The sequence below is a fragment of the Rosa chinensis genome, chromosome 5 (genome assembly GCF_002994745.2).
Source record: "Rosa chinensis cultivar Old Blush chromosome 5, RchiOBHm-V2, whole genome shotgun sequence".
Lineage (NCBI taxonomy): Eukaryota > Viridiplantae > Streptophyta > Magnoliopsida > Rosales > Rosaceae > Rosa > Rosa chinensis.
In genome coordinates this window covers 86,855,922-86,868,753 of record NC_037092.1, presented here as the reverse complement: position 1 = coordinate 86,868,753, position 12,832 = coordinate 86,855,922, and the positions used below count along the sequence as shown (strand labels likewise).

Genomic DNA, 12,832 nt, shown 5'->3' with positions numbered 1-12,832 from the left:
CTATTTTCCAATCACTCTTCTTGATTTCCACCGCTTCTTTACTTTTATAGTTTTTCGGCTAAACTGAGTCCATTCTCGTCCTACATCATAGGTCCGCCGAAAGGGTTCTGCATCACAAACTTACAGCGGCACCATGGCGTGAAACGAATGTGGAACGGAGGCTAGGGCTACAGTTGCGGCAAACCCTAGATGCTTTATGTTTTTTCAGGGGAAGGATACAATACTATACTCGGTCCTCCTTAGTTAGTGAGGGAGGGGCGAAGGACTGAGAGAGGTTCTCCCAACAATAATGGTTATCAAAAGACATATATATATATATATATATATATATATTTTACTTATACAAATTTTTAAAAAGCTACATGTATATGTATGAAAGACAACTTTCAATTATCTGTATGTTTAATTAATATAACCCTCACATAATTGTGTTAGTTGAGCATTAGTGCCCTCTTGCAAGAACACAGAAAAGCAATCCGTGCGTGCACTATAAGTAAAGTTTTTTTTAAATTTTTTTTTTTTTATGTGGAGGTATGGCCAAACGGCTGCCCTTAAGCCATAATCATTAATAAAACCATAGAATACAGGGGGCACATAGTGTTTAAATCTCAAATTATAATAAACCATAAGAGAACGTCCCAAAATAGTCTCTACTAATCTTGTGTATTCTAATATACATCAATTAGCAAAGAGTGCACAACTGACTACTTTATTTACTTTACAATTTTGGTGACATACTGAAAATATAATGCTTACGCGAAGTCACAATACACTAAAACCAACTTTCCTACTGTGTTGCCATCGAAAATTAAATACGGTGACATTTAATTTTATTCTGCCACTAGGAGACTGTTATCGTTTGACGATGCAAGAAACTTGCTGCCGTCCTAGGCCAAACACGACACTCATAGAGCGTACAAAACTACAAACCGAGACGATGCCCACCCCGCCCTATTATCCTAAAGTAGGAATTTATAAACGGCTGATGAGGGCAAAGGAAATGAATAGAGGCAAGACGTTTTTGCCCTTCTATGTTTAAAGAAATTGCCCCCTTCAGCTGGCGCCACTCAGTGCTGCTGTCGTGTCTTTCCTTCTTTACTCCACAGAAACAGGCGGGGAGCGAAAATGAAAGAGTGTTGAGAGAGAGAGAGAGAGAGAGAGAGAGAGAGAGAGTTAGCGTCTACAGCTCTGATTCCGGCTAAGGATTGGGATTGGGTACCTGCATCTAAGGATTCTTGGCAACAGCAGCTCCGCAGGTTCGTTTCGTTGTTATGGGCAACATCAACGACGGAAAGCAACCACTCTCATCAAGGTTTTTCTATCCTCACCCTTCTGGGATGTTAATTACTTCAATTCTTTTCGGAGAGACATTTGATTTTGTTTTGGTTGCTGAGAGAAATCGATGCTTTATTGCTTCCTCTGTTGATCTTCACAGTACATCTGTTATGGGCATCAACCCCGAAACTGACAATTTTTGCAGCCATGTTGTAAGAATCATCTGCCTCATAACTTTTGTGAATAGTTGATGAAATGTATTGTGACTATAGCGTATAAGAAATTAATTTTGGGATTCCATAGAGAAAAATGACTATTTTCCTGTAGAAGGTTCGTTAGATGCAGGCTCATATTATTCACTTTCCGTTATAATGTATGAAGATTTTTCTTGCCTTAGTCTCTTTTTATATGTAAAACCCTACAGCTGAGGGTTTACAATACTCCAGACTTAAAACACTAAAATATGAGATACTAAAGAGAACAACAAATTATAAGTTGTGTTTTCCTTCTCAATGAATGGCCAGTGTTGTATTCATTAAAACTTTAGGCTTTTAGACTTCATTCTGTATGTTGACTCCTGATGAATGAAATGCATTAAATTTGAAGGGTGTTTTGTCTATAACTCAATTTGATTGGAAGGTTTTAGTTTAATGATTCCTCGGATTAATTCTACAGGTAAGAAAGCGCTCACGTTTACACTATTTGCATCGGCAGCAGCTGCGTCTGGTATTCCAGAAATCAAGGGGAGTTTAAATGGTGAGATGGACTTGCAATGCATTTATTTTGAAGTTTATCGGCCAATTTTCCTGCTAACTGTTATTCAAACGTTCAGGGGTCGGCATACATGGTGTCCTACTTTTCAGAACATTGATTGGAAAGGTGTGGTGAACTTCTTTGGTATTTTGTACCTTTTTTTGAAGAGTGAGCAATGTACCTTTGATTATAATCGTCTTCTGGTAACTGTACAGATTTTTGTGAGCCTTGGTTCAGTGGGAGGTGGTTTAGCTTTACGCAAAGAAGGTCCTCTTTATAATTAAGGTGGGATGAGTCTTTCAATGATTTTATCTCTCGCGTGCTTTTTCTAATCATTTTTGCAAAGGTCTCAAACTTAGTTTAAGTAATTCTCATAACCTTCTATCTACTGAAACAAACCAAAATATAACCCTTTGATTTAGTTTATTACTTGGCCAAATAGTTACTTAGGTTCATATAGTGCAAGTTTTACGTTTTCTTTGATTTCATTCAAAGTTAATGTTGATATTTATTGTGCAATTGTATGTTTTACAGAGAGCTACAAGAACTGTACTGGTTGTGTGTTGAGCTTAACTTTTGTTAATACTCTTAATCCCAAATACATGAAACTCTTAATCCTATATTTCTAATCAAACACTGGAATCATTAAATCATTCACCTGTATGAACCACTTAATTTCAAAACGGGAAGTTTGTAATCTGTACTCCGATCTTGAATGCATTGTTATTAAATGAATACTATGTGAATGAAGCTCCTATTGAGAATTTGAATTTGAATTCATTCTACGGTGAGTATGAACATAGTGTTTATATGATTTGTTTTGTGCCAATTGATTGATCTTTTCGATGTGGGTGTTAATGTTTTGATTGAAAGACTAGTAATATTCATAGGATCAGAAATTTTGTGTGTTTTATCTAACTAAAGCAAATCAAGGGAAGTAATGAGACTATAACTTTAATGGGACAGGGGAAAAGTGAACGATGAAAATGATGAACAACAGTGCAAGAAAAGAAATTAAACATTCCCATCTCATCCCTTTTATATATTCAGCACAAGTAACAAGCAACAAGACATCTCATCCCTTTTGTTCTTGCTTTTTTCCACTTTTTGCTGATGCTTAGTAATCCAAGGTTTAAGCAAATATACTGTTTTGTAGTGCAATTTTATTTTCCTTCAAGACCTTGGTTCACAAAGAAAACTTTACTTTTCTAAGATCTTTGTTCTTTGTCACTATATAAATTGGATTGCAGCAAAAAATAATTAGAATGCCACAATAAAACTAATCGATTGATACTCCTCGAGCATAACTTAAAGTATTGGGTGCATTTTAGTTTAACTTTATGTATGATCAGCATGATGCTACTGCGAGTAAGGGTGCAATCATCTTTAATTTATGTGTTTGCTTTTGTAAAAATTTTGGTACTACTATGTTTGTTATTCTCTGTTGCACATTTTCTTTTAATACCATTCTATAGTTGTATTGTACTGTCAAAATATGATAGCTGAATTGGTGAGTTTCTTTATTGCTAAGTGGCTTTTGCCTTAGAACGAATGATACGTATATAAAAAAGGCCTGCAAATGCTATAGTTTTCTTTCATTGAGGTAATATTTGTTGATAACACCTCAAGCATTGTATACAACTCCTTAGCAAGAAAGTAAATGTTGGTTTGACTGAAAGCTTTAGTTTTCTGAAAGTCTGCTGCTTAATAGATTAAGCTTTTAAACTTAGGCATTTGGGATCATTCCTTGTCAGTAGGTATAGCTTTACATGAGGAACATGACTTACTTTGCTTCCATATTGGTTTGAAAGTCAACATCTATAATCTATTAGGAAAGGAGACTTTCAATTCAACTACGTACAATCTGTCCACTATTGGATCTTCTACTTGACCAAACCTGGCAACTATATTTGAATATCTTGACATAGTGTAACTCCAAGTCCCATTGAAATAAGTTTTGTGTCATGGTTTGGTTAAGTAGAAGATCCGATAGTTACAGGATGGAAAATTCTGTGCTAGAACAATGTGTGAGATTGGAAAATGAATTCCCCAACTGTCTTGGGTATTAAATATTGACTACTCAAAATAGAGAGGACATAATCTTCTTTTTGATTCCGGTATTTGGATATAAATAGTTAATCCTACCTGTGGCATTTTGTATTCTGTTAGTGGATGAATCAAATAGATGATTAGCGGTTGTTTCCATTTTCATGTACAAATTAGATACCTAAATTACTTCTTTGGTAATTATCAAAATGTGGACTCTTAATTGCTACACTATAATCAGGCAAATGGAACTTAAACACAAAACAGTGGTGTAAGCTGGCACATGAGAGAAGTGAAAACCATCAAAAGTGCTGCAAAGCATCAAGCTTGCAGTGCTTTTCAGCCATGGTAGTTATGTGATTTGACTTTGACCTTACTTAAACTCTTATAAACCATTTCAGTGTGCACATTGCTTTTTATTTGAATATTTTTAATACATTTCTCCCTTGGCACGTCCAATTTGTGACTGAAATTTTCATATATTTTTGTTGATTTTGATGAGGTTAGTGCATGTGTTAGTATGTATTATTTTTTTTTCATTTATTAATTGCTCTGTTCTTATCTATGCGATCAGTTCTTGATTTGATGTTTTGATGAGCACTTCTTTTTTCTTCTTTTTTTCAGTCTAGGTGTAGCACCTTTCTTATTTATACTGTATTGGCAATTGCTTTTTTCCCATCTGTTCAGGGGTATTGAATCAAACCAGCTCTTTCCATCTATTCTACAGGTTTTGTGTAAGAGCTATTGAGAGAATGAGAGTGGGAATGCTTGGATGGTTTTTGTGGTGTTATAAATTGGGTTTTTTTGGCTTTGGGTATCTGAGAACTTGATTGTGAAATTGATATATATTTTTCTTCTTGTGGTTTATGTTTGTTTGAATTTCCGACTTTTTAAATGTATTTGTGGCATGGTTTTCTGATTTGGCTTCTTGGCTATTTGGGATTTGTAGGGTGGCAGTTGGTGATGGCTTCGATTGCTGTGGTTGATCTCTGAGCTTTTGATTTGGTTGAATGCACTGAGCAGGTAAATTTGATTTGGTTGAGGTTGATATGTCAGAGTTTAAAAATTTACAGATTTGATATTTTGTGACTGTATACATTTATGTGTGCGTTTGTACCAAATATATTTGTAAATTTGTTGTCTTGAAATTGTTAGAAAAATGTTTCTTTTCTCAGAAGATAGAGAAATCAATTGCAGAGGGGGTCTATATTATGGTTTTCTGTGTTCAACTTTTCTGTTGCTCATGGGCATGTTAGACTGCAAGCAATTAGAAATCAATGGTTCCTGACTGTAGATAATGCCATGATATCATCATTTCTGGATCAATGTTTATTTCTTTGGTAAATTTTCAAGTCGAAGAAACAGGATGGATCACATATTATAGGGGGAGTGAAATTGATTTCCATATAATTATTAATCTGTATGTTTTACCTATAAATGGCTCCATGATATTTTTGTGATGTTTTAGCTGGGAGTTTGAAATTTGCCCCTTTCAAGTTTGGTGGTTGGAATTGTTTCTGGGTTTACGTTTATGTGCCAAGGACCAGTTTTCCATGTTAATTCATGTATTTGTGATGATCTGTTTCAATTTGTTTCTTCAAATTATTGTTCTGCTGGGTTGATTTTTTGGCTGCTGTCCCATGAAATGAATTAACAATAGGCATTTTTACCGCAAATGGTAAGTAATTAGTAATTGAATGATTCATATGGAGCCAGGAACACTGTATGCATTGCATCAAAGTCCGCAGCTGGTCAGGAAATGTTAACAATTCAAAGCAGCAGCATATATTATAAGGAACTCAAAAAGCTTCTTCTATGATGTAAACTTACCAGCAAAATTGGCAGAGCACATATAATGCTCTCTCTATTCAACATAGCCTTCTGCTCTCCACAAATGTAATAATATAGGGAAAATCGTCCAAATAGTGTCTGAACTTTTCCAGACTATTAATTTTCATACCTATATTTTGAAAAATATCAAAATGGTACCTGAAGATTTATGCCTGACTCAATTTTCGTACCTGGAGTCGCTAACGACGTTAAGTCCGTTATCTTTTCAAGGTTATTTTGTCCTTTCAGTATTCATATTCTCCTTCTGACTTGATATTATTGTGTTCTTCCTCTTCTTCCTCTCCGACCCCAAATCCTCCTCGTCCCGTACTCTCGTCCACCACAATTGTCCACTATAACCCGAATCGAAACCCCTCTTCTTCTTCTTCTTTTTCTTACTAAGCTCCTCACAAAACTCCTCCTTCCAGACTCAGACCCTCCTCCACCATTGTCCTGCTTCCACCACCAATCCCTCCCTGAACTTCCCTGAATCCCCTTCCTACTAACCAATTATTTCTTACAATCTTGCAGATAAACTTTATGGGCTGGCCGCTATTACAAATTCACAATTTGCCTATTTCCATGTGCATCTGAGGATTTGACTTTACGAGATAGGTCCATAATTGCTCATTCTTCTTCATTCGTGTAATATCCCTTTAAGAATGTAAGGGCTGATTATAGTAGTTGTACTTACCAATTCATCAATCCATTGAAATTTAGAGGAAGATAAATTCTTCTTCACCGTCCAAAATGAATAATGATGATGGTGTGGTCTGAAAAGCTGAGAATTTAAGCTTTTCTTCACCAGCAACATAAAATCTACTTGCAATCACCACACTCAAACTCATGCTCTCCTCTTCCAAGATCGAACCATTATCATCCAACTCCACAGCCACTTCAAGAATCTCTTTTTCCTCAGTCTCTCCCTCTTTTCTACTTTCCTTGAATCTTTAACTATTTTTTGCCCTGTGTACTGTAGGCCTAGGCATGGTCGGGTCAGGTCGGTCTCAGGCCCAAACCGAAGTCGAACCGACCCAATCAGAAATCCCATTTATGACACCGAACACCATATTGTTGCTAGCTTGGGCGGAATTTTTGGTTGGGCTGAATTCAAGAATCGGGCCAGGTCGGTTTCAGTTTTATTATGGGCTCAAATTTTCATTTTCAAGCCCAAGGTGAAATCTTATTTCTAGGCCTATTATAGTCAATTTTCAGCCCATAATGATTTTTCAGTCTATTTTCACTTTCACAAACGTGATGAGAAGCATCACAAAATCCAAGTGCATATAATCCAAGCATTGCAAAATCTAAGCATCACTAACATTACAAACATTATTCAAAATCCAATTAAGCAGTCATACTTGCAAAATCTAAGCATGAATGGATGATCACCTAAAATTTCAGTCATAACTCATAACTCATAACATATTAACATGCATCAATCATCATATATTCATATTATGTTATCAACATTTCAAACCTGCAAATGCATTATCCTAACAGTACTAACATGCAGCAATTGATAACCATTTCAAAATACAAACCTGCAAAAGACCTAAACCCAAACCTAAGCAATTCAAATGAATCAAACCTGCAAATTATCAAACCTAAAATTTTCGACAATACTAAGCAGTTCAAGTGTCCAACATTAGTCTCCCAATTAAGTTCAAAGCAATGAAGCTAAATAAGTTAAGTTATTACAAACTGAATAGCTAAATAAGTCTTGTTGCAACAGTCCTAAGTTTAGTTATTACTCCAACAGTCCAACAGAAAAAGAAAGAAAGCAGCACAGAAAAAGAAAAAATAAAAAACATAGACTTGCTGCCATCAACAAAGGCCTTCAGCAGCTCAACTCATCATGCCATCATCACAAGCAGTTCATTCCTCAGATGCGGTGACCTGAGTAACCCCTGATTCTAGTTCAAGAAAAAGAAAACAGATAAAAGAACACGTATTAGAAGAAAAAACTAAAAAACAGATGCAAATAGTCAAATACATATAATGATTGAAATTAAACAAATTTTTACCTGATTCAAGCTTTTCCAGCTCACCATACATCTCCAACTCAGTTCTAGTAGGTTCTTGAAATAATTGGGCCGCACCATTAGCCCTTAACCAGTCACTGCAGCAAACCAATCATTCAACCATCTTTGGTGTCAAGCTAGCCCTAAAAGGATTGAGAACCCTTTTACCAAGGCTCAAAGCACTCTCAAATGCCACTGTTGAAGCTGGAACTCCATACACATCTCTAGCCATTTGGGACAGTATAGGGTACCTCGATGCATTCTCTTTCCACCAGTCCAATAACTGAAAATTCTTAATTGAAGAGTCCTCGGAAGCGTCTAACAGATACTTGTCAACATCATTTTTAATCTCCACAACATCTTTCTCTTGTTGTAACAGCATAAACTCATGCATGGTTTGAGCATGGCTGTCCTGTTCAGAAGCATCCGCAGCTGGAGTGTCGAATTTGGGAATGGTTGCATGGCCTCCAAATACTCCTAAAACATGTCCAAAAAGAGGCTTTTGATCTCAGCAACAGAGGCTGCAACCATCTCTTTGTCTTGCATCAGCTTGGGGAAGAAATATTGAAGATAAAGCAGCTTGTATCGAGGATCCAAGACAACCGCAATCATGAGAACCTTGTTCATGTCTTCCATTTTCCTCCAATACTTATCGAACTTCTTCTTCATAGATGTCCCAATGCTTACTAATAAATGATCATCGATGCAAATGCATTTGTCAAGCTCTCCGACAATGGTGCACATCCACAACAAGGGCTGATTTGCTGTGACAACCTTGGTTCCACTAAATTGAAGTGTTGCATCATAAAAAATTTTCAGAAACTTCACCAACCTTGCTACCTTGTCCTAATCAGCAGCAAGTGGAGGCCCATCCCTCTTCTTGCCACCAACCATTTCTTGAAAATAACTTTCAAATTGAGAATCCTCATCCTCCAATCTCAGAAATGCCTTTCTAAACTTAACAGTAATGTCCAACATAAAATAAGTGCTGTTCCACCTAGTACAAACATCCAACGGAACTATCGACACATTGGAATCAACTTTTTCTTGCAAATCACACTTTCTAAACTTCTCTAATCTTGCAGGAGAAGACCTGATATATTTGACACAATTCCTAATGGCATCGATGGATGAATCCAACTCCTCCATGACATCCTTAACAATCAAGTTAAGGATATGGCAGCAGCACCTCATGTGTAAAAACTGACCATTTAAAACCAGCTCCTTCCAATTTCCTATCTTCTCCTTCATATAATCGAGGGCCACCTGATTAGGGCTAACATTATCGACAACTATGGTAAAAACCTTTTCTATTCCCCATCCTATCAAGCATGACTCCACAAGCTTCCCAATAGTCTTACCCTTATGGTTAGGAATGACAATGAAATTCAAGATCCTCTTGTGTAAAACCCAATTTTCATCGATGAAGTGGGCTGTGAGAACCATATAATTGACATTTTGGATCGAAGTCCAAGTGTCAATGGTGAGGGAGACTCTCTGAGAATAGGTGGCTAAAATGTTTTTAATCCTAGTCTTCTCACCTTGGTAGAGATCCCAGATATCTCTAACTACTTGCCTACAGGAAGGTGGTTTAAATAAAGGCTGAGTTACCTTCACAAAATCAATAAAACCTGGTGCCTCGACAAAACTAAAGGGTAACTCATCCCTAATGATCATTTTAGCACAAAACAGTCTAGATCTGCTTTCTTCATACCCAAGTGCAGTAATATTACCTCCATTATCAGCATAATCAAATACAAGATGCTTTTGTTTCTTCGCCGGTATGTATAAGGGACACTTCCGGCAGGTATACAACATGTGGTTCCTCATACTTAAAGTCCCATTCGACTTGGAGTGCACATAATATGTTTGCGGGCAGTAGTTGCATTTTGCTCGAGGCTTGTCCATCTTCGAACCATCAGGATTGGTGAGCTTAGTGAAGTGATCCCAAGCTATGCTCTTGTTCTTCCTTTTAGGCCCAGAGTCAGTTGCAGGTTGCTCAGATGCTGCAGTATCAGCAGTAGTTGTAGTAGTAGAAGCAGGCTGGGCTAATGGAACAACTCCCATAGCTGCTGCAGGATCCAGCTGGGATTGAGTGGTGCCTATGCTTGATCCAGTGACATCAGTTGGAGTTCCATGAGTTCCTGGAGTTCCTTGAGTTCCTTCCATCATCGGCAAAAAATATCGAACACATGAAACAATTTCTTTAACTATATGCAGTAAGCCAATAACAAATGAAACAAATCAGAACAATATCTCAACAATAAGCAGAAATAAATCAAAACTCATTAACTCAAGTTCATAATCTGAGCAAACAACAATAAAATACAAATCAATTTCGTGACCTTAATTTCATAATCTGAGCACACAGCAATCAAAAACAAAACCCACAAACAATCCAGTGTCATTTAACAAAAGCAAAGTAGAAACCAAAGATGTAAAACCCACAAAGTCACAAACAATATCAGAAATCAAAGTAGAAAACTAGAAAACCCTAAATCTAAATTCCCAATTTGACTAATTTGATCACATACCAGAGCCCGAAGAAGAGAGAGAGGTCGGAGAATAGAGAGACGTCTGAGAAGAGAGAGACGTCGGAGATGGCTGGGAGAGACGTCGGAGAGTTGAGAGATCCGTGGTGTGAGCCTGGAGAAGAGGGATATGTCGGAGAAGAGAGAGACATCGGAGATGGCTGGGAGAGACGTGGAGAGTTGAGAGACGTTCGTTGACTTCGTTCAGAGAGTTCAGAGAGTGATCGGCTTTGTTATGAGGGATGAGGGATGAGGGATTTGAGATCGGCTGTGTGGGTAAAGCGGGTATTAGGTTTTCCTTTTCATTTAGATTCAGTGAGGTAAGGTGTACTGAAAGAAAAAATAACACCAATCAAATATTGACACATAATATAAATTATATATTTTTTATATATATTAGGAAAATCGGTCGGGTCAGTTTTCAAACGGTCGGAAATAAGTCCAACACCAATTCCGACCCGCATACAGTCGGTTTCAGTTCGGCAAATATGGGTTTTTTGCTTTCTTAATTCGGTTCGAAAACCGAACCATATATTTTGGTTCGAAAAGGTCGAAAAACCGTTTTGCATTCGATTATGCCCAGGATAATGTGTAGGGGCTCCGATGATGCAATTGTTTTACTTCGGGGATGGGTGTTCCACCCATGGACTTCTTCCTTGTAAAATTTCATTGATTAATCTCTTCAAGAACTATGGGATCAACAACAGCACCATACCCAATCATTTGGTCGATAGGCCGGAGTCAATCTCAGGTGGGGTCTCGCCCCGTCACACCAACCACGACCATGACGGTGATGACGTCGAGCATCGAGAGGTTTCTACATGGAGGGCTTTGCGGGGTAAGGAGCTTATCGGAACAAAAGTTTTTCTGTAGCAAATTTCATTGGTGCTTACTGCTAAGTGAAATACAAGAAGAATGAGGAGAGAGAAAGAGGCGTGGCATGCGTGAGGGAAGAATGGGAGACAAAAACAAAAAATTAAAATAATTATAGACCATTGGATTCAAGTAAAGCCACGTGTCATTGATTCACTATACTGAAATTCATGAAGTACCAGATTTACCCCTCGAAAGTTAACGGAGTTAACGTTTTTACTGTTGCTAGGTACGAAAATTGGGTCGGACATAAATCTTCAGGTACCATTTTGATATTTTTCAAAATATAGGTATGAAAATTAATAGTCTGGAAAAGTCAGACACTGTTTGTACGATTTTCCCAATAATATAATGTTCTCCCAAGACAACTAACATCTCAATTGTAATTTTTCAATACCCAATATGTGAAGTAGCAGTGAAAGTAAATTAAACTGTCATCTCAGGATAAAGTAAAAAACAAAAAACAAAGTATTAACCCATAGCAGCGCGCGTGCATTCTACCTAGTTACAACTATTTTCGACTTCTATAGATTCCCAAACTTAGAGGAGTTGACAAGAAGAAATGTATATTTTGAAAAGGTTAAAATTGTGGAAGAGATGAAATCCTTAAAAAGGCTGGATTTAAGCGGTATTGGAATCAAAGAATTGCCTTCATTAGCGATAAGATATCTCAAAAAGCTGGAACTGTTAACTTTATCGAGTTGCTACCATCTTGACCATGCATATTTATCGAGTTGCTACCATCTTGGCAGAGCACATATAATGCTTTCTCTATTCAACATAGCCTTCTATTCTCCACAAATGTAATAACATAATGTTCTCCCAAGACAACTAACATCTCAATTGTAATTTTTCAATACCCAATATGTGAAGTAGCAGTGAAAGTAAATTAAACTGTCATCTCAGCTGTAATGATATAAAGTAAAAAAAAAACAAAGTATCAACCCCGTAGCAGTGCGCGTGCATTCTACCTAGTTACAACTATTTTCGACTTCTATAGATTCCCAAACTTAGAGGAGTTGACAAGAAGAAATGTATATTTTGAAAAGGTTAAAATTGTGGAAGAGATGAAATCCTAAAAAAGGCTGGATTTAAGCGGTTTTGGAATCAAAGAATTGCCTTCATCAGCAATCAGATATCTCAAAAAGCTGGAACTGTTAACTTTATTGAGTTGCTACCATAAGAAGTGGTGAAAAACTAGTAGAAAAGAATACTTCAATTCAGGGTTAATTCGATGATTCTATTCATCCCACAATGAGGGTATATATACAAGTACAAAGGAGTAGTCTAACTCTAATAGGAAACAGTCTTTCCATAATTACAGGATATCCTAATTAAATAAAATCCTAATTACATACAGATTTACAGCGATTCTACACTCCCCCTCAAGTTGGTGCATAGATGTCTATCATGCCCAACTTGTCAATTGAGCTGTCAAATACCTTTCTGCACACTCCTTTAGTAAGAAAATCAGCTAATTGCTCCTCTGAGTTTACAAAT

General features: G+C 37.0%; 1 protein-coding gene and 1 long non-coding RNA gene across 3 annotated transcripts; one reads left to right on the top strand and one right to left on the bottom strand.

The window, feature by feature from the left end:
- Positions 1 to 1,047: 1,047 nt before the first annotated feature.
- Positions 1,048 to 6,807, top strand: LOC112165339. 2 transcript variants are annotated; one of them, XR_002922784.2, is made up of 7 exons: positions 1,048 to 1,312; positions 1,436 to 1,487; positions 1,951 to 2,031; positions 2,108 to 2,154; positions 2,244 to 2,313; positions 5,024 to 5,097; positions 5,791 to 6,807. It is a non-coding gene; the product is annotated as an uncharacterized LOC112165339 (long non-coding RNA). The 2 variants fall into 2 exon arrangements; XR_005799201.1 differs by lacking the exon at positions 1,436 to 1,487 and having other exon boundaries at positions 1,050 to 1,312.
- Positions 6,808 to 8,774: 1,967 nt separating this feature from the next.
- Positions 8,775 to 10,097, bottom strand: LOC112164383 (zinc finger BED domain-containing protein RICESLEEPER 2-like). Its single transcript, XM_024300583.1, has one exon. The coding sequence runs from the start codon at positions 10,095 to 10,097 to the stop codon at positions 8,775 to 8,777; it is 1,323 nt and encodes a 440-aa protein (XP_024156351.1).
- Positions 10,098 to 12,832: the final 2,735 nt, after the last annotated feature.